Here is a 20,824-nt window from a genome sequence, read left to right as displayed (position 1 = left end):
CTCGGCGCTTGCTGAGTACTAGTTCGCTCATCACTAATCATCTACACAAAAATGGTATCAATAAAAACGTCAGTGAGGCATTCAAAAAATAAGCCCTCTCTGAGCCTCAGATCACAAAAAATGGAGACGCTAAGGTTCTTGGAAAATGTCAATTTTTTTTCACCTTTAAAATAAAAAGTAACCTATACATGTTTGGTATCTACAAACTCGTAATGGCCTGGAGAATCATAAAGACAGGTCAGTTTAAGCATTTAGTGAACATAGTAAAAAATCAAAGCAAATGTGGAATTGCACTTTTCTTTTATAATTTCCACTTTGAATTTTTTACCCATTTTCCAGTACACAATATGGCAAAGCTAAAGGTGTTGATCAGAAGTGCAACTCATCACACAAAAAGCAAGCCCACACATAAAGTTACTTTGCAACCAAGCACCCCATTGTTTTTCTTGTGATAGTCTCAATAAGTTTGATGTGTCACAAGACCCTCTTCCCATTGAGAAAAATAATGTTGGATCCAAAATGACCGACTTCAAAATGGCCACCATGGTCGCCACCACCAATCTTGAAAAGTTTCCCCCCTCCCATTTACTAATGTGCCACAAACAGGAAGTTGATATCACCTACCATTCCCATTTTATTTAGGTGTATTCATATAAATGGCCCACGCTGTATATACTGTATGTACATAATGCATTTAGTGGATAATGAGATGCATCGGATTATAAGTTTCCATAGTCAATGATGGTTTGGGGAGCTATGTCATCTACTGGTATAGGCCAACTGTGTTTTATCAAGACCAAAGTCAGCACAGCCATCTACCAGGAAATTTTAGAGCACTTAATGCTTCCCATTGCTGTCAACCTTTGAGATGGAAATTTAATTCTCCAGCTGGAATTGGCACCTGTTTACACTGCCTAAAGTACCAATACTTGGTTTAAAAACAACGGTATCACTGTGCTTGATTGGCCAGCAAACTCATTGGTCCTTAACTTCATAGAGAATCTATGGGGTATTGTCAAGAGGAAGATGAGAAACACCTGACCCAACAGTGCAGATGAGCTGAAGGCTGCTATCAAAGCAACCTGGGCTTTCATAACACCTCAGCAATGCCACAGGCTGATGTTCTCCATGCCACGCCACATTGATGCAGTAATTGATGCAGTAATTGATGCCAAAGGAGCCCTGACCAAGTATTGAGTGCATTTACTGAATATACTTTTCAGTAAACCAGCATTTCAGATTTTACAATCATTTTTTCAAGCTGGTGTTATACAGTATTCTAATTTATTAAGATAATGACGTTTGGGATTTCATTGGCTGTAAGCCATAATCATCAACATTAACACAACTAAACACTTGAAATAGATCACTCTGTTTGTATTGACTCTATATAATATATGAGTTTAACTTTTTGTATTGAAGAACTGAAATTAATTAACTTTTTGATGATATCCTAATTTTGTGAGATGCGCCTGTACATTCTCAACAATTCTGTTCTAATTGTTTTTAATTCCACAGTTTTATGAAAATTTTGCACATTCTAATCATTTTTTTTAAATTTTCTACATAGATTTTACACAGTGCAAAAAAACTCCCACAAAATATAAAGGTGTCTTAAGCATTCAAAAAGAAACATATTTGCTCTTTGATATCAATGAATTTGGTTTACAGCATTGAAACTCAACAAAAAAGCTAGAGATATAGAATACACATGCTTGAAAAATAATCGCAATACAAATTCCAAAATATTATCTGTGTATTTACAAACCTGAATATCGAATCTTAAAGCCTTTTTTACTTGTAGCATGATCTGTTGACCAGCGAAGAAAAATATTATTGCTTTTACTTGTAAAATTGTGTTGCCCAGTTATATTGCCACTTAAAGCCACAATAAGAGAGCTTTGTCCAGATGGCCCTTTAAAAAAGAGAGATAAAATATAAATACATGTCATGTCTTCTTGATATTTTTATATTTTGCACTAAATATAATTGCCTTAGATTTACATTAGTTTAGATTTAGTGTCATACTGAAATTTTTGTTATGAAATTCTGCACATGTAGGAGTCATAATTTTTTTTCTTTCAAATCAGCTAAAGTGTATCTTCATTTATTTAATCTTCAGTGTATTATGCATACAATCTACAATACCTGAATAATAAACTACAGTAAAAATAACTTTCTTTTACTTGTATATTCATTTTCTTACCATCAAATATCTCAAGCTCATCAAACTGTTTTTCACTTTGAAATGTATCAACAAATATTGAAATGTTATAGCCTGGATCAACCTTAATACTCCATGAACAAGTCTGAGAGTTAGGATAGTTCTCTGGATAGCCAGGACTGAGGATCACTCCAGATGATTCCTGGCGAATGTCATTTGCAGGACACTGTGCTATAAGAGATTGATGATTAAAAGATTATCAGACATTGCAATGGATAGACCAACCAATTTAAATTACAGTATAAAATTAATACCTATTGTCCTATCTACCTACAGATATAGGACCCCCCCTTAATCCATTGTGCATTAACACAAAATAAAATTGTCTAATTTTCCCTCTTCCAGTGTGGGAAAAAAATTAGGACTTCTATTTGTCGAGCGACTTTGAAAAATTACATTTGTGCAAAATCTGACGTTTTCATGTCCATGTTGCCCAGCTCCATGAAATGGGCAGTGCTGGGTGAAGACAGGACAGGGTGTGGTGAAGCACACTTGACTAATGAATGATGAGTTGTGGCATACCTTACATCACAAATCCTACTCAAGTCTTTGTTTGGAATAAGATTTGTGGTGAATTGTGAGCAAGGTAATGCCATTTTTAGAAGGTGCCTGATTCATTCTTCATGAATTAGGCGCCTCTGACTCCAACACGTCCCTCATTAAAGGGAACCTGTGAGAAGGATTGTGCCGAGTATCCTACAGACAGTGTCAGGTTGGCGCCATTCGGGTATGTGCACATGCTGCGGATTCTGCTGCGGATCCGCAGTGGATTTGGCCCTGCGGGTCCGCAGCAGGTTCTGCTGCCTTGTACAGTACCTTTATTTCCTATGGAAATAAAAAAATGCAGTGCACATGCTGCGGATTTTTCCGAGCTGATTTGCTGCGGGTTACAATCAGCAGCATGTCAATTCTTTGTGCGGATTCCGCTGCGGTTTCCTACCTTCACCATTGTGAGGTGAGAAACCGCAGGGCAAAACCGCTGGCTAATCTGCAGGTAAACCACAGGTCTTTTGACCTGCGGATTTACCTGCGGATTTTACAAAATCTGCAGGGAGAAATCCACAGCACTAAAAACTACGTGGGCACATAGCCTTCTACTGATTAAAATTATACCTTGGTTGATTAAATCCTTCTTGTGGTTGCTCTTTAACATTTATTTTCAGTTTTGAGTTAGAGATATGCTTGTTCTCCAAGGTGGCCTGTGGGGAGTTTTCATGTGGTGCTCTGATTAGCTATTCATGCTGAAGACTGCTGTCAGGTCACTGATCCCTCACTGACCTGCCCCCTATTTTACATAATTAATATTAATGCTGCAGGACGATCGCATATTTAATGTGCTTTTAATTCTTTAATTTGCATTTATCAATAAATTTATTTAAAAATGTCTCAAAATGGCTCCGGACATTGCCTTCGCAGTAACAGTTTTCAGCAATCCAATAAATGCTACTGCGCAGGCACTGGTGGTGCCAACTTTCCAGAGGAAAAAAAAATTGCCTTTTCCAAGATGACACCACCGATGCCTGCGCACTAGCATCTATCGGAACACCAATAGCTGCTAATGCCCATGCGCATCCTGTGCTATTTTGAGACAGATTTTTTTAATGAATTTATTTATTCAAGCAAATTAAAGAATTAAATGCACATTATACATGCGATCATGCTGCAGCTCAGGTGCTGCCACCGGCGCGCCTACCTGCTGAAAGTGATTTTTTTCAATATACTGTATATAATAATCATTATTTTACATAGGGACAGGTCACTGAGGGATAAGTGACCTCTCAAAAGCCATGAGTATGAATAGCTTGGCAGAGCACCACATTAAGACCACCCCAGTACTCTGCCCCAAAACATGAGCATATCATCAGCTCAAAACTGAAAATAAAGATTAATCAACAACCACAAAAATGATTTCATCAGCGAAGGTATCATTTTAATCAGTATTACAGCGCTGACCGGACACTGTTCGTAGGTTACTGAGCACAATCCTGAGCGCCTTTACCTTTTTTAGGGTCGAGTCGGGTTTCATGAAATCCGACCTTCTGAAAAGTTGAGTCAAACGAAATCGGACGACTATCGTGAAAAGTCGAAGATCCGACTGAAACACGAAACCCAATGCAAGTCAATGGGGAAGCAAAGTCGGCAGGGAGTTGAAGACAGTAAACACACCTACATGCCAGACCGCTTTTTAAAGTCTCTCTCTCCGGACGCTGCAAAAGTCATGTGCAAGCATTCTGGGAAATCCAACTTTGGCGCTCGTTTTGCCGACCGCATGGCCGACTTCACGCTGTGGTCGGGTTTCGATCTGCGAAACCCGACTTTGCCATAAGTCGGTGACTTATGAATCTGGCCGACCTGTTTCGCTCAAATCTACTGCTGACAGGTTCCCTTTAAGACTGGTGTGAACAACTCTGATTTTAATGAATTGGGGCTTTGGATTTTCTAAAGCAATGACTTTTGTACAGTTTTACAGTGCAGCCAAGTGACAGTGATTAATTATTCATTAGATATGCAGTACTTATTTCCACCATAATATGCAAATAAAATGAAAAAAAAACAGACAATGTGATTTTCTGGATTTTTTTTTCTCAGTTTGTCTCCCATAGTTGAGGTCTACCTATGATGTAAATTACAGACGCCTCTCATCTTTTTAAGTGGTGGAACTTGCACTATTGCTGACTAAATACTTTTTTGCCCCACTGTATGTATATCTGGACCAATTTATTCTAGTTATTCTATTTATGCCAAATTTATGCTATATACATATTTATTAACCCTGCATTATCATACTAATAAATAACAAGGTATAAGATGTGTGAGTACTGGGATCCTCTGACTTACAGCGAAGCCATAAAGAGTCACTGGAGGAAGCGTACGCTGCTGCTGCTTATTATGCAAATTATATATCTTATGCATTTAACTATAGACAGGGTAATTGTTTTGGACATATAAAGCACAGATTTGGGATATAACTATTTTTGCCTTTCAATCTGCCATCTCTCTCTTTATGACCAAATTATATTTCAAAGTAAAAGGTAGTAAAAAAAGAGACATGTTATTCAGAATAACAGAATCTAGGAATGTTTCCAAATTTCACAATGGATGCTTTCTGACGGGCAGTAAAATTATAGACCTTCTCACCAAGCTGCAGACAATAAACTTTACCACTTCCCTTAACTGAATGATCAATGAGAAAAACATAATTATTGTTACTATCAGGAAGTTGCTAAAAATAAAACAGAAGAGGTTTCGTATGCAGACAGTGCTAAATTATTTACAGCCTACAGATTCAGCATTAAATGAGCTCAGATCCAGTTATCATTTATTACACAAATATATTACAAAATTTCTATTTTTTTCAGGAAAATGTTTACCTATCAAACAGGTGGAGAGAAGCACAAATTAGATTGTTTTGGCAAATGTGAAATGCTAGTAAAAATAGTTTTGTTTGTCTTGAAGATGTGTGTAAATGCAATCAGGACAGAATTTTAGAATAATTATTTAGAATACGGCATAATAGTACTAGACTGATTCCAAAAACAGCGATATTCAATTACCCGTATTTGTTTTTCTTCTGTCAAATGGACACAACTTATAACACTTAATATCGGAAATTATTGAGTTGTTGCTACTGTAAACTTTTCCATTAAAGGACAGTTTTGCTCTGCTATGAAATTTCAAAAGTTATTTTTATATTTAAATGCTTTCTATAACAAACTATATTCTTGTGATCTATAAGCCAAAAGGATAAAAGGCAACTTACTGTATATCATTCCAGGAAGTGGTATAGTTTTAATAATCTATTATCATAAGTGATGTGCTATCACTAGATTATTACACTACTTTTAATTCATGGAGTTCCAACTGCCAAAACACCCAAACACAGGCTTCAGCACTGGAACAGAGTGCTGGAAGATCAAAGACTTCCATCACCCCTCCGCATGACCATGCTTGGCTATTCACATGATGACATGCATTGCCCTTATATATTACTGTGGGGGTCAATCATGGGCCTCCATACTAGAAAGTAGTGCAGAAAATCCAAAATCCTACCCAGAGGACTGGGATGCTGTGTCACTGTAAGAACAGGTGAAGGGCAAGCATAGGAAAGGCGAGTATATATACATATTATTTTTAACCCTTGCCCTGCACTCAAAAAATGTATTAAAATGGCAACTAGCTGACTGCTATTTTTTGGTATTTTTGAGAATCAAATCCCTTAAGAATTCAATATTTTTGGGAAATCCATAGCAAATTTCATTAGTTACAGATTGATTCCGTATCTTTCATATCACACGCATAGAATCATAGAATCATAGAATCGTAGAGTTGGAAGGGACCTCCTGGGCCATCTGGTCCAACCCCCTGCTCAAAGCAGGATTCGCTAAATCATCCCAGTCAGATGTCTGTCCAGCCTCTGTTTGAAGACTTCCATTGAAGGAGAACTCACCACTTCTCGTGGCAGCCTGTTCCACTCATTGATCACTCTAACTGTCAAAAAGTTTTGTCTAATATCTAATCTGTGTCTCCTCACATTCAGTTTCATCCCATTGCTTCTAGTCTTTCCTTGTGCAAATGAGAATAAAGTTGATCCTTCTACAATGTGACAGCCCTTTAGATATTTGTAGACAGCTATTAAGTCTCCTCTCAGTCTTCTCTTTTGCAAACTAAACATTCCCAAATCCTGCAACCTTTCCTCATAAGACAGGGTTTGCAGACCGGTCACCATTCTGATCGCTCTTTTCTGAACTTGCTCTAGTTTGTTGATGTCTTTTTTAAAATGTGGTGCCCAAAACAGGACACAATATTCCAGATGAGGTCTGACCAAAGAGGAGTAGAGGGAAATAATGACTTCACGTGATCTAGACTGTATGCTTCTGTTAATACATCCTAGAATTGCATTTGCCTTTTTTGCTGCTGCATCACACTGTTGACTCATATTCAGTCTGTGATCTATTAGTATACCCAAGTCTTTTTCATTACATTACACTGTATTTGCACCTATTCTCACTGGCCTGTGTGTCACTTTATTGCATTTACCTAAATTTGTTTGTTAAGACATTCTTCTATTTTATTCTTAATAAAAATAGATTTGTTATATGCTGAAATGTGGACATTTCCATTCATTTTACCAAGTGGAACAGTATTAGGCCTTAGTAAGTTGGTGGGCAGCACGGTGGCTCAGTGGATAGCACCAAGGACAACATCTGCAAGGAGTTTGTATGTTCTCGCCGTGTTTGCGTGGTTTTGTTCCGGATACTCTGGTTTCCTCCCACATTCCAAAGACATACTGATAGGGAATTTAGATTGTGAGCCCCACTGGGGACAGTGATGATAATATGTGCAAACTGTAAAGCGCTGCGGGATATGTTAGTGCTATATAAAAAATAAAAAATAAAAGAAAGAAAAGAAGTTGAATGGCTTTAATTCTTAACAAAGCCTGAAAAAGTTACTCAACAAAAATTACTGTTATTAAAGTTTCAATATTTTTCTAATAAAAAAAGAAGGTCTCGATTCAGTGTATTCCCTCATGTAGTGACCTCATTGAAAGTTGTGATCAAGTGTACAGGTAAAAGAAGAAAAAAATGAAGCCGACAACTATGCGAGACCTGACTGCTTCAGCTTCGAGTATGTAAGAATGACTAATTTTGGTTACACTTGGGGGATCTATTGTTAAGCTAAAATACATTTTAATATTTATAAATGCTGTTCTGCCTCAACAATCCTCATGTGTTTTCATATCGTACTTGTAATTCACCTGTGCATGCATATTTTCATAATTTTCTTGGTAACTGAAACTTAAATGTAACCACTTGCACGACCTCTCAGTAATTGTCTTTGCTGTTATCTCAACATTAATATCCGTAATTGAAACAATATATATGTGAGGGCAGATATTTAGTGAAACTAGGCAGTTTATTAATAAGAAAGATATTAAAAGCATTTATTTTTTTTCACGTCAGTGTTCCAGTATACTGTACTAATGTTGACATCTTATCTAGGTTACAGTCTTCTAATACTAGTCTTTTTTTAAAGATCTCAGAGTTAACCTAAATTGGCTAAGCTATGAAGAGTACAGGTCCTTGCCGTTCCTGCAGATGCAATATTTATAGTATCATAAAGGGAACCTGTCATGTCCCCAAATGCTATTATCCTGCAGGTATGGGGTTACCTGCAGGCTGATAGCATTCTAAAGCTACATGAATTAACTTTATTCCTTCCAGATGCCTTTGGCTTTCAGTCGAACAGGCGGAGATGGCGAGGCATTAGTCACCATTGAGTATTTTGTGAGTGTCAGTTAAAAGCACACCCCCACACATTAACTGACATGACTCTCAATGTGCCAGGGATGCTTGCAACCACCGCTCACTATACACTGATCGGTGACCAAAGTCGTGCCAGCCGTGCCTCTATCACTGATAGCTGGAGGCTGCAAGGAAGAATAAAGTTTGTTTTCTTACGGTAGCCATGCTTTCTGTGCAGCTCCTTGGTATCCTTGCATGCTGTTTACCTGCACACTTATCCCTATATCTGCAGCTTTAATAGTGTTTTGGGACAAGACAGGATCCCTTTAACCCCTACATGATATATGACACATATTTCCTTTATATGTCATGTCCCAGCCTTTGATGCAAGCTCGCACATAGAGGCCGCATCTTTCCCTGCACAGGATGACTGATTTAATTAGTCATCATGTGTCTTTAACAGCCGCAGATGGAACGGTGCTCTGCTCACAGCTGTTAACCTGATAAATCCCACTGTCAACCACTAACAGCAGAATTTAACACACGCCAGTCAGAAGCACATCATTAATCCCACCCATTGGTGTCCCTTTCACGAGATTGTAAAGCGCCAATGAGTTGTTTTGACAACCAGGGTTATGCTGATGGCCCCCATGTCTGTCATTACGATCCTCCTGTGGAGTCATTCAAAAGTAAAACTCATCCCACAAAAAACAAACCTTCATTTATTAAAATTGATAGAAAAATAAAAAAAGGTATGGCTTTTGGAAGAAGAAGAAGAAAAAATAAAACTTAAAAAAAAAAGAAAGAAAATGGTCTGGGGGGATGGGGTTACCTTCCATTACTAATATTACTAATATAATAACACCACTGTTATTTTTTAATATATAGATATTACAGTAGGGACACAATTCACTGTGCATACTATTTATTAAGGGCTATATCTACACTTGACTTATAGTATTGTATAGCTTTTAGCTTGTTAATGGCTCAGAAAAGCTTAATTTCCACTTAGAGCTCAAGAGAAAACAATGCTTTTCACATTATCAACTAAGAACAGCCTCAAGAAAAGCTTTAAATAATTACATTTACCAATCGCAAGAAGCCACCAGAGAACAATTAATTTGAACAGTCAGTAATAATGCAAATCACATGCACAAATATTCCCATAGAACTGAAAAACTCTGCATGATAATTATACTACTGTAACTATAGTACTGTGAAATGAGACACTTACCTTCACAGGTAGGCAAGGAGCCCACAAACTGGAGCTGGGTAGCTAACCTACAGGTCAAAATGTCATTTCCCACTAAGGTAAACCCTGGATGGCATTTGTATTTTACAAAATCACCTAAAAAGGGAAAACAGATGAAATTAGCTTAATTTTATGTTGAACTTGTTAAATTTTCAAATGCAATATAATGGGTAACAAAACCAGCTAGAACACAATTAAGGTATTTATCATGTGTAAGGGCTACCATTTATCAGTGCTATTGAATTAAAATATGAAACAATTTTTCCAAAATCAGTGCAAGCATCAGTACATCAGTGCAGAACCGGCTGACAGTGAAAGTTCTGGGGTGTGCTTACAGCAACCACCTGCATTACTGAAGGTAGCAGCTACCAAGAGAAATAAAGATCATTTTCTCCCAGGTGCTGCATTTTCGGTACATCGGCTTGTCATGTTCATAACGTTAACCTGCAGACTAGCCCTATATCTACAGGTTAATAGTGGTATCCGATAGATTCCCTTTAATATTAAGTCTATCAGAGAATGGTATCCTTTCACAACAATTAAGAACACATTTTTGAACCATTAATTATCTTAAAATCAATTTATGTGAAATATACAGATACTAGACGCCACAAATAAAGATATTTTTGTGAATATGTCATTAGGTTTTATTTGATATATATTTTTCTGTTGTTCATTTTTATGTCAACTTGTTCTTACAAAGATGTTACTTTCACTGGGAGAGTAAAAATTTTACTGTATTAATGGGAATCTGTCTCTAGTAGTGATGCGTGAGTGTGCTCGTTACTCGAGTTTTCCGAGCATGCTTGGGTGTTCTCCTAGTATCTTGGGCGTGCTCGTAGATTATGCTTGAGTCCCCGCAGCTGCATGATTTGCAGCTGCTAGACAGCCTGAATACATGTGGGGATTGCCTGTTTGTTAGGAAATCCCCACATGTATTGAGGCTGTCTAGCAGCCACAAATCATGCAACTGCGGGAACTCAAGCATAATCTACGAGCACTGCCAAGATAGTTGGAGATCACCCGAGCATGCTCGGAAAACTCGAGTAATGAGCACACTCTCTCATCAATAGTCACTAGGTTTCATTGCCTATTCTGAAAGCAGCATGATGTAGGGGCAGAGACCCTGATTCCAGTGAGGTGTCACTTGCGGAGTTTCTTGACTAGGTTTGTAAAGTTACTTTTTATCAGCAGGAGATTGTCACTAGAGAACTAATAAAGATGCTGCTATGTAGTCCTTCATATTCATGAGCTCTGTATAACCCTGCCCCACCACTAATTGTCAGCTTTATGCCTATACACAATGAACAAAGAAAGTTGCCAATCAGGGGAGTGTGCGTGGTTACACAGAGCTCAACATTTAGAGAACTAGTAGATCTGAAGCAGATTAAACTGTGATTTTATAAAAACTGCAGCAAACACAAAGTAAGTGATACATCACTGGATTAAGGGTTATGGTCTCAGATGGGGCAGCCAAAACCTTATGACAGATTCCTTTTTTGAACTGTGGACTACTACTTTTTATTCAAGTATTTTTATGTTATACTATTTAAATGCACATGGCACAGAGAGTATGTGGACGCCAAATCGTGTGGACTGCTAAACCTGAAAGCTAGCTGGTGGCACCCCATGTGGTTTACCTTTATTTATTTAATTCTTCAATAAAATGTTTCCTCTGGAACCCGAGGACTAGCCAACTGATTATTAGGTTATTATCTTGTTTTCAAAATTAGACTGTACTTTTTTAATATTCTTTTTATTTTGATGAAAAAGAAGTTATGCATCTCCAAAAATATTAACAAGAGACTGCAAGAGGAGTTCTGCCAATTTTTGCTCTCACTTTACAAGCAGAGAGTTTGTGGAAGGTGAGTTTTTTACATACATTCACCTGGTAATTGTGTTGCGTGGCGGCAATTGTTGCTGTGGTGTAGTGCCTGTGCGGTGGTGTGGCCTGAAGGTATGGGGACTCAGTCTCGCAGCATGGGTGCTGTGAGGCACTAGGTCGCCCGCCCTGATGGTGCACCATCACTGCATCAGTGGTTTGCTCACTGCGCCGCACCTTTTTGGTTTTGACCCACAGCGGAGTTCACCATAATGAGGCAGTGGGGTTTAGACAGTCTGATCAGAATGTTAAACTAAGAACTTGTTCAGTTTTTCTTAATTTTTGCCTGGTGGCATTAGATCAATGTATGATTTTTGAATTTGCAGTCTATGTATTTTTCACACTGTTCAGTCAAAAAATGTTAATATATGATTGGATTTTAACATAGCAAATTAGCGATCAGAGTAAAAAAAAATACAAATATATTTCTATAGGGAAGTTTACAATGGAATTTGAGAAGTATAGCTGTTTGCTAGCCTACTGTATTTGATGCACTATTGTGGCATCCCAGTAAACATTCTACTGCTGAGTGAAGAATTAGGTTGAAAGAAACACTTTTTTAGTACTGTTAAAGACACCAATGAATAAATCCAGAGATCGTCAGTGAAAATAGCAGAATACCAGGAAGGATCAGTGCAGTTTATTGTCAATACATTTCAAAGTAGAGCAAAATTCTTCCTTAGGACAAACCACAAAATGATTTTTTGCTGTATTGCAGCATTGTTGTTACTTGAATAAGACCCTATTGCACTATTTTTTTTTCCAGCTCATCTTTATTGATTACCAGAATTACTGTGGGCACTATGAGTAGGAAAATATATATGCATTGTAATGCATACATGTGATACAGAGTATCGATTAATGTACAACGTGCTTTGTATTTTCATGCCATCATTAGGAGTGCCCCAGGGGGTCCCAGAGTGTCTCTATAAGTTTATCCATCTTCTATTAACAATTATTGTGGAGGCAATAGAAATGTTTAAAGGTCCATAAACCCACTTCAGCCACCATTTGACGCTATCATTTGCTGATGCTTCCATTTGATTAAAGTAGAACTGTATGTCACAGCTGGCCCCTCTGCAACATCTGGCACCTCCTTGTGGATCACCACATTAAATATATTATATAAGTTTTACACGCACCCATAGATTTGAGTAAAAAAAGGCAGGAAGGAAGGATCCAGCGGAGTAAGTGGCAGTTAAAAATTGACAAAGACTTCTAGTCGAAATGTGTTGATCTCCCATGTGTTATATACCCTGATGTGGTCCTTTCCATGTTTTATTTAAATGGAATAAAAGTTAATTTTTAACTGCTACTTACTCCACTGAATCCTTCCCTCCTGCCTTTTTTTCTTATGTTTGCTCAATTGGAACCGTGCTGGATATTAGCTGGCGGTGAAGTCATCACAGTGGTGAGCTGACTACATTTTTTCTTTTTTCATAGATTTGAATAGGTGCATGTCATCTGATTGGCTGATCAAATCGCAACACGCTGAGGGAGCACTAGGGGTACTTATTGGATGATATGATGAACTTCACACTTTGTAACTTCTAATGGAAAGCCAAATTATTGTGAATATGGGATGGTGACATAAAATTTGAAGATTTTTCTCAGGTACTGGTGCTGTACCTTTTGTTAGCATCAGCCATCTCCTGACTTTTTGATCAAAGCCCAATGGAGAGCTACAATTGAGAGTTTGTACTATGTTTTTTCAGCATAATCTGTTTTCCTTTAACTCCTAAAATCTGCTATAGTTACTGTTATTTGCTATTAAAAACAACATACAAAAACAGGTAATACAATTTCAGAGCATAACAGATTGGATAAAATGCCAACATTCTAAAACAAGGATGCAATGGAGTAAGAATTGCCATCTTTCCCCTTGAGACAACTTGTCTTCATAGACTCAGAGGTTCTCTTCGACTTGAGGACTTCCAGCCCATTCACCATCCCAGCCTGTCAAAATTGGTCTTGGTTTAGAATTAGATGATTGACCTCTTCTCATCAAGGTTAGAGACCCCCTCCAATTTAAATTAGAGTCTACTGAAATCCTCAAAATGGTAGTATAAGTTATGCAATCAATCCACAATATGACAGAAGAAAGGTGGCACTCACTAAGAGTATATCTTCAAGGGGCTTTATTCCATGTTATGAAAAACTTGTCTAGTAAGAAATATTGGCTTACATAACAGGAGATGGCAGATTCACCCTGGTATGTGTTTCACCTGAATCAGAACTGATGAAGTGCATACCAGTGTGAAAGTCTGCCACCTGTTATATGAACCAGAGTTGCCTCCAATCTGGGAAACCACGATGTCCTGATGAAGAAGCTATATACTTTGAAACGCAATGACTACTAATCTGCTTATCTTTGTAACCTGGTCTTCTCACCACTATTTATGGCAGCACAAGTTAACACATTCCATTCCAGTTCCTCTTGATGTCTCCTTGTGGGTTTGCAGCAAACTTAAGCTGGAGTCACACATAGCAACTCACCTGCGATCCCGACAATGATATCAACGTGTCAGGATCACTGTTGATACACAGACATTAGCTAAATTAGAAGGCTTAAGGGCCTGTCACACTAAGCGATATCGCTAGCAATATCGCTACAACGTCACTGGTTTTTGTGACGCTATAGCGATATTGCTAGCAATATCGCTATGTCTGATACTTACCTCCGACTGCTCCCCCGCTGGTTATCGCTGATCGCGCGAGAACGGCCTGGGCCGTTTCTCGTCGTCAGCTTCCTGCTGGGCCTCCTGCTGTGGAGACGAGCGACGCATGGACGCGGGCGGGAGGACGTCAGGATCGCCTTGTCTGACAGGTAATTAGTAACCCCGGACTCCTGCGATGTCGCTGGTGAGATCTGCCTGTGTGGCAGCTCACTAGCGCCCACTTAGCGATGCACCAGCGATCCTGAACACGTCATATCACTGGTCGGGATCGCTGGTGCATCGCTAAGTGTGACAGTACCTTTAAACACCTCCATTAGCAATCAGTAGGGTGTGTGTATTGAGTGAATTAAAATACTTACCAGTCAATGTCTTTTGCTATTTTCAACGTTCCTTAGATCCTCTCCAGCATTGTGTAGCCGGATTTGTGATCAGCCAGCTCACACAACATTTTCTATGTAGACCGGAGGTCACTTTCCCTGTGTTTGTATATGAAACTCACAACAAGGATCTAATAGCCATTAAGAAAGGAACTATCAGTCTACTCTGTGAGTCGCAAATTCTGAGCTACTGTCACATGATGCTTGAAACAGATTGGAGCAAACGGAAATAGTAGAAGACAGCGACCAGTAAGTATTTTTATGCACAAAATACACCCACCTTATTGATTTCTAACAAAGTGGGGCAATAAAAAAAATTGCAGGAGTAATCTTCTAAAATATATAGGTCCCCTAGGTCCAGTTAAGTGAATTTCAACTCTCATTATCCCCCTCTGCATGATAACATCTAATACTATAGAGTCCATTCAGTGGTATCTGGTTGGCCAGAAGCTTTACCGTTCTTGTCTTTGCACATACATTGTAAGCATTCTGTACTTACAGCTAGGCCAGTACCTCTGGTGGACAGGTAACCCATCCAAACATCCTCTGCTTTCTATATTTAACATGTTTCAATTACAACAGATAGATGATTTTTGCTATTGTGTCACCTCATTGAACATTGTTGTCCTTTGATACTCTGAAAACTACTTAATATATTATTAAATTTCACTTGTAAATAAATATTATTATTTGTCAACTAGCACATGCATAGATGTGGTTTCATCTGATGTTACTCATGGACTATACTTTCTGCAACAATTTTCACTATACTGTTGTCAGATGGTCTATCTTTCTTTTGAAAATCAATAAAAATAATTTATAAGGAAATAAAAGTCTGCCCCAGCCACAGATGCAGCCATTACAGCCTGTGCCACCACTGATATCTAGGTTACACGCAGCAGAAGCCATAGGCACTTTTGCAATCCACATGTGCCCATGTTACAGTTTATACCAGCAGATGCTTAATTTCAGTCTATAGAGACTGCCAAACATGTCTTCCTTTCTTACCCCACCTGGTCCTTGTCTCTGTCACCTGCCTCTTGTTCATGCCTTTTCTCACTCCTTTCAGTAGTTATATTCCCAGTGGGGAATGTTAGATGTTATATTATTGACCCCACACACATTTGCTAAACTTTTAGGTAGGTACATTTGTAAAGGAGAATGGCAGCCAATCATCATGATCTATTAATCACTGTTAAGTAATGTCAATTATATCGTGGTTGACATTTAAGTATTTCGCACTTGCAAGAATTTTTATGGTTAAATTAGCATATAGTTGGAACATGAAGCAGGAGAGCTGGCAAAGTAAGATGCAATACCTATTTCGAAATCATCATCATCTGAAATGATATCAGCTTCGGAAACAACCGCTGGCGGCGGACATTTTTTTAACGCATAAGCTGCAATGAAAAAACAACAGGTGTTAATTTCCAATTGAATTAGAAATGTAGGCATGCTAATATGTTGCATTTATGGTAAATTTTGCTGAATATTCTCAAAATTGCTGAATATTTTCATACTAAGAGAAGATATTGGAAAACTGCTTTAATTACTCAAATGCAAGCTTTTCATCTGCTCTGTTGATGTTGCTGAGTATCTCTTAAAATTACCTTGCACGTTGCATGGATTTATACTTCATCATTTGGATAATTAATGGCATATTGGCATACACCTGTACATTACTTTAAAGAAATTGTTCATCAAATAAAAAATAAGCTTAGTTTTCCACGCTTTTAAGTGAATCTGTAGTATCAACCCTCCAAAGCTGACTATATGGACCCTAATATAATAGAAAGTTGAATACAATGACACCTTGAAATCTGTGATCTGATGTTTTATTCCAGAGTAATGCATATTTTTCTTTATATGTAAATCAGCTGTTAAGATCTGTGGGCTGGACATAGATCTCCCTGAGAATCTCCCCCAGAGATTATTTTAAATGAAAGGGTGCATTATTTCTATGATAAATATAATGACTGCCCTTCTGATCTATATGTCTCACATTGGTAATACCCCTTTTCATTTAAAATAAAGCTCTGGAGGCAGAATCTCAGGGAGATCTATGTCCGGCCCATAGATTTTAATAACTCATTTACATAATTTGAAAAACGTATATTTCCTGGGAATAAAACATCGGATTGCAGATATCAAGGCAGAAATGTATTCAACTTTCTTTGAGCTGCTTGCCCATATAGATGGCTTACTAGGTGTATCCGTCTGACAGATTCCCTTTAAAGAGATGCAAGAACATGTCATATGTCTTCCAAACTGACCATGAAAATTTAGGACAAAGAATCCTCCAGTTGAAAAGTCACTGTGAAATCTAATCAGTACTTGATTGGATGTGCTATATGCTGTTTCTAGAGCTGTATTTCCACTGAACACCCCCAACTGTGGGGAATTTTGGTCGACTCCATCCCTAGTAAAAAAAAAAAAGGAAGTTATAAATAGCATTTTATATTCAGTAATAATGGCACATACAATATGTTGAAATCATTTTAATACGTTGCTTTTTATTGTGTCATTTTTTTGCAAGCTCACAATATGCTGCCCGTGTAAGAAAAATAAGCATATTACAGTGTATTGTATCGTGTAAGTGTATTCTTCAGCCAGCATTCGCTTCAGCCGTCTACTGTTACTAGATTGGAATATAAAAAAGTTCCATGTTGTCATCCAGGAGACCTTTGACAGCATCACAAATTCCTTTTATGTTGTCTTCGTAGGCGGCAATGTCTGATTTTTTATGGAATCCACATTCTTTTGTGATGTGTTCAAGTACATCAGAGATTAGCAAGGGATTGCTGAAAATCATTTAACTCATGGCCTTTCATTGCTTTCTCAGAAGTCTTTTTTACCACCTGAGTCTACTATATAGTTTAGTAGTGAATGTCTAAATTGAAAGCCCAGTATTCTACTTCACAGGAGATCATATCAGAGTTTCCAAATTAACTCTTCTATTCTTCTATAAGTACAATGTGTGAGAAGGAGAATGTATGGCTTGCTAAATATTCTTATCCTATCCAAGGAGGAACCGAACTTAAAAAGACTTTGCTGTGATAAAGAATGCTTTATATATAGAGACATAGAGTTTGGGCTATGTGAAAGGAAGAAATTCAGGGTAATTGTCCTACATCTTGCATAGATCTTGATGTAGTTAAAGTCCAATGGCAATGTATTATAAATATCCATATGTCTGTCTATCTATCTATCTCGAAAAAATCAAGGCAGCACCAGCAAAAAAGGAGGAGGGCAGGGGTGCAGAGCCTCCCAATATACGTACAAAAATGAAGGTAGCACTCCCAAATTAGAAAATGTAGAAAAATGTAATTGTAATTGTGACGGCAACGTTTCGGCCCAATTGAGGAGCTTTCTCAAACCTTAATTGCACCGAAATGTTGGCGTCGCAAAATTTTCTATTTTGGAAGTGCTGCCTTCATTTTTCTATCTATCTATCTATCTCATATCTATCTATCTATCTATCTATCTGCAACATATAGCCTATATGATGAGCAGAATTGCAAAATAACAAGTAAGAAATAAACATATGATGCACAAAGTAAAAGGCCATAATTCTTCCCAGTCATATTCTAGATGTTTACATATATAGACCCTATAATATGGTTAGAGAAGAATTATGGCTATATATTGCCTTCTGCTATGTTCACCATATATTTATTTTTTTATGTGTTATTTTACAATTCTGCTCATTTTAGTTATCAGTAAAATGGCTGTAACTTTTCCTAGAACAATCAATAAGGTGACATGAAGAATGCAGTGCTCATACTAACTGTAAGACATTTCATACCGTATTAACTATGTCTTCGAAAGAATTTCTAATAAGATGTGAGATTTTCAGAGAAGCAAAATGTTGGTGATTGATTACTTATTTAATGTGTGCTATGCATGTATCTATAAAAATTGATTTGTTTTCCGAATTCATGTTCTGACCTTATGTGTTATTATTTTACTTCTTAAAAATGTCAAGTCGCAGTCCCACATCCATTACACAGTTGCAGAGTCAAGGAAAAAATAATCAATTTAAAAGCAATTTATTTGTGATGGGTCACATACCATACTGCAATGTAATCATTCACTGGTTCGGTCTGAAGTAAAGTAAAGTTAATATAAACCCCGTGACCCTGTAGGACAGAAATAAGCCAAGCACAGTCCTTTGAATTCGGATATTCATCTGGAAATCCTGGTGAATAAATGGTCCCATTCTCTGATGATACATTGTATCCACAAGGTGCTGAAAGAGAAACATCTCATACTAACAGACAATAGGGATCATATGTGTAAAAAAATTGCAATAAATACAACACAAAGAATAGCAGGCAATACAGACATCATTGTATCCATATCTCATGGAGAAACTCACCAAAATCATGCTGTCAAAATTACAAATAGTGAGAGATTTGTGAATCATTGTGAGATTAGTGAAGGGATCTGGATGTGCCTAGATGACATTTTTATTCAACCCAGTATGAAACACTGCATGTGACCTATTGTTAAAGCTTCAATTTGTCATAGAATCATAGAATGTTGCAGTTGGAAGGGACCTCAAGGGTCATCGTGTCCCTGCTAATGCAGGATTCACTAAACCATGTCAGACAGATGTCTGTTCAGCCTCTTTTTGAAGACTTCCATTGAAGGAGAACTCACCACCTCTCATGGCAGCCTGCTCCCCTCATTGATCACCCTATCTAATCTTTATTTTCTCCTTTCATTTTCATTCCATTGTTTCTCATGTTTCAATCTGCAAATGAGAATAATGATGATACCTCTACACTGTGACATCCGCTCAGATATTTGTAGACAGCTATTAAGTCTCCTCTTTGCCTTCTTTTTTGCAAGCTAAACATTCCCAGAACCTTGAACCTTTCCTCATAGGACATACTTTGCAGTCCACTCACCATGGTCACTCTTCTGTGAACTTGGTCCAGTTTGTTGATGTCTTTTTTAAAATGTCGAGCCCAGAACTGGACACAGTATTCCAGATGAGGTCTGAGCAAGGAGGAATAGAGGTGGATAATAACGCTATCTAAAAACATCTAAACCACTAGAACTTTAGAATTAAACAGAGATGATGATCCTCATACCAAAATGTGGTTCTTTCTCCAGATTTCTTGATGCAAACATTATTTAAATCAATTTCGTAGACTTTCTTTGAAAATCCATATCAGAATAAATAATCATTAATAAAAGTTTTACCACCTGATATTCCAAGAAGCTTTTTATGTCCTAGTCCTTCCTTTTAAGAAGGCATGATAATGGTGGAGGGTTCCTTAAATACTTTTGTAAGGACTGTGTGTGCAGTGTAATTTCATAAATTTTAGCTACCTTTCATTTTACGGTTCTACAGTTCTCACGGTGCAATATATTTTAGCTTATATTGCATAAGATTAACAAATAAGAACAGATCTTGCATTGAACCAGACTAAATTACGAGCAATTTGCATTTGCAGCTCTTGACTATTATATATGCCAATGATGTAAGTGAGTGAACAGACATTAGTCCGCTTACCTATTTTCTCTGGGATAAACTGTCCTGAACAATGCCATGTCACAGGTAGCCATGCTTATGAATAAAATCTGAGTAAGGCTACTTTCAGACTTGCGTTAAGAGGCACAGCGCAGGGCCACCACTAAGCTCTGCCCCCGGCTGCGCCTCCTCAGGTCAGCTTCTCCTCTGGGCGCATGATGCAGCATGCGACCAGCATACCCTATATTTAGCATTAGGTATGCTGGCCGTACACTGGTATGTTTTTGCCGGCGCATGCGCCCTTTCTGTACTGTGCCAATATGTGCCAAATGCACAGTGTTGCATTTTTGGGCGCTCGGTGCAGCGCAAAAAGGGCACATGCACTGGAAAGAACATACCAGCGCACGGCCAGCATACCCAGCGCTAAATATAGGGTACGCCGGTCGCATGTAGCATCATGCGCCCAGAGGAGGAGCTGACCGGAGGAGGTGTGGCTGGGGGCGGAGCTTAGCAGCGGCCTTGCGCTGCGTCTCCTAACGCAAGTCTGAAAGTAGCCTAAGAGGTGTTACTGTGAAGGTGAATTGTGACCACAACTAGCAAAACAAAGGAAACTCACATAGCTTTATATTTAAAGCATCAAAGCCTAATTTTCCAGCCGTCAGCAAGAATTGCCCGTTAAATTTACTG

The 20,824-nt window shown here is 38.0% G+C and overlaps 1 protein-coding gene across 3 annotated transcripts in view; it reads right to left on the bottom strand.

Annotated features, from left to right (window-relative positions):
- CSMD1 (CUB and Sushi multiple domains 1) overlaps window positions 1-20,824 on the bottom strand; it is a 2,734,739-nt gene that overhangs the window by 309,418 nt on the left and 2,404,497 nt on the right. For all 3 annotated transcript variants that reach the window (XM_073589180.1, XM_073589181.1, XM_073589182.1), the window contains exons 43-48: window positions 18,727-18,904; window positions 16,929-17,074; window positions 15,975-16,055; window positions 9,701-9,814; window positions 2,207-2,395; window positions 1,769-1,915 (exon numbers count right to left, since the gene is read on the bottom strand). In XM_073589180.1, the coding sequence (XP_073445281.1) occupies window positions 1,769-1,915; window positions 2,207-2,395; window positions 9,701-9,814; window positions 15,975-16,055; window positions 16,929-17,074; window positions 18,727-18,904 (855 nt within the window). The remainder of the gene's footprint in view (window positions 1-1,768; window positions 1,916-2,206; window positions 2,396-9,700; window positions 9,815-15,974; window positions 16,056-16,928; window positions 17,075-18,726; window positions 18,905-20,824) is intronic.

The sequence above is a fragment of the Dendrobates tinctorius genome, unplaced genomic scaffold (assembly GCF_039654945.1).
Source record: "Dendrobates tinctorius isolate UK_male_01 unplaced genomic scaffold, ASM3965494v1 ptg000107l, whole genome shotgun sequence".
Taxonomy (NCBI): domain Eukaryota; kingdom Metazoa; phylum Chordata; class Amphibia; order Anura; family Dendrobatidae; genus Dendrobates; species Dendrobates tinctorius.
This window is presented reverse-complemented; position numbering and strand designations above follow the sequence as displayed.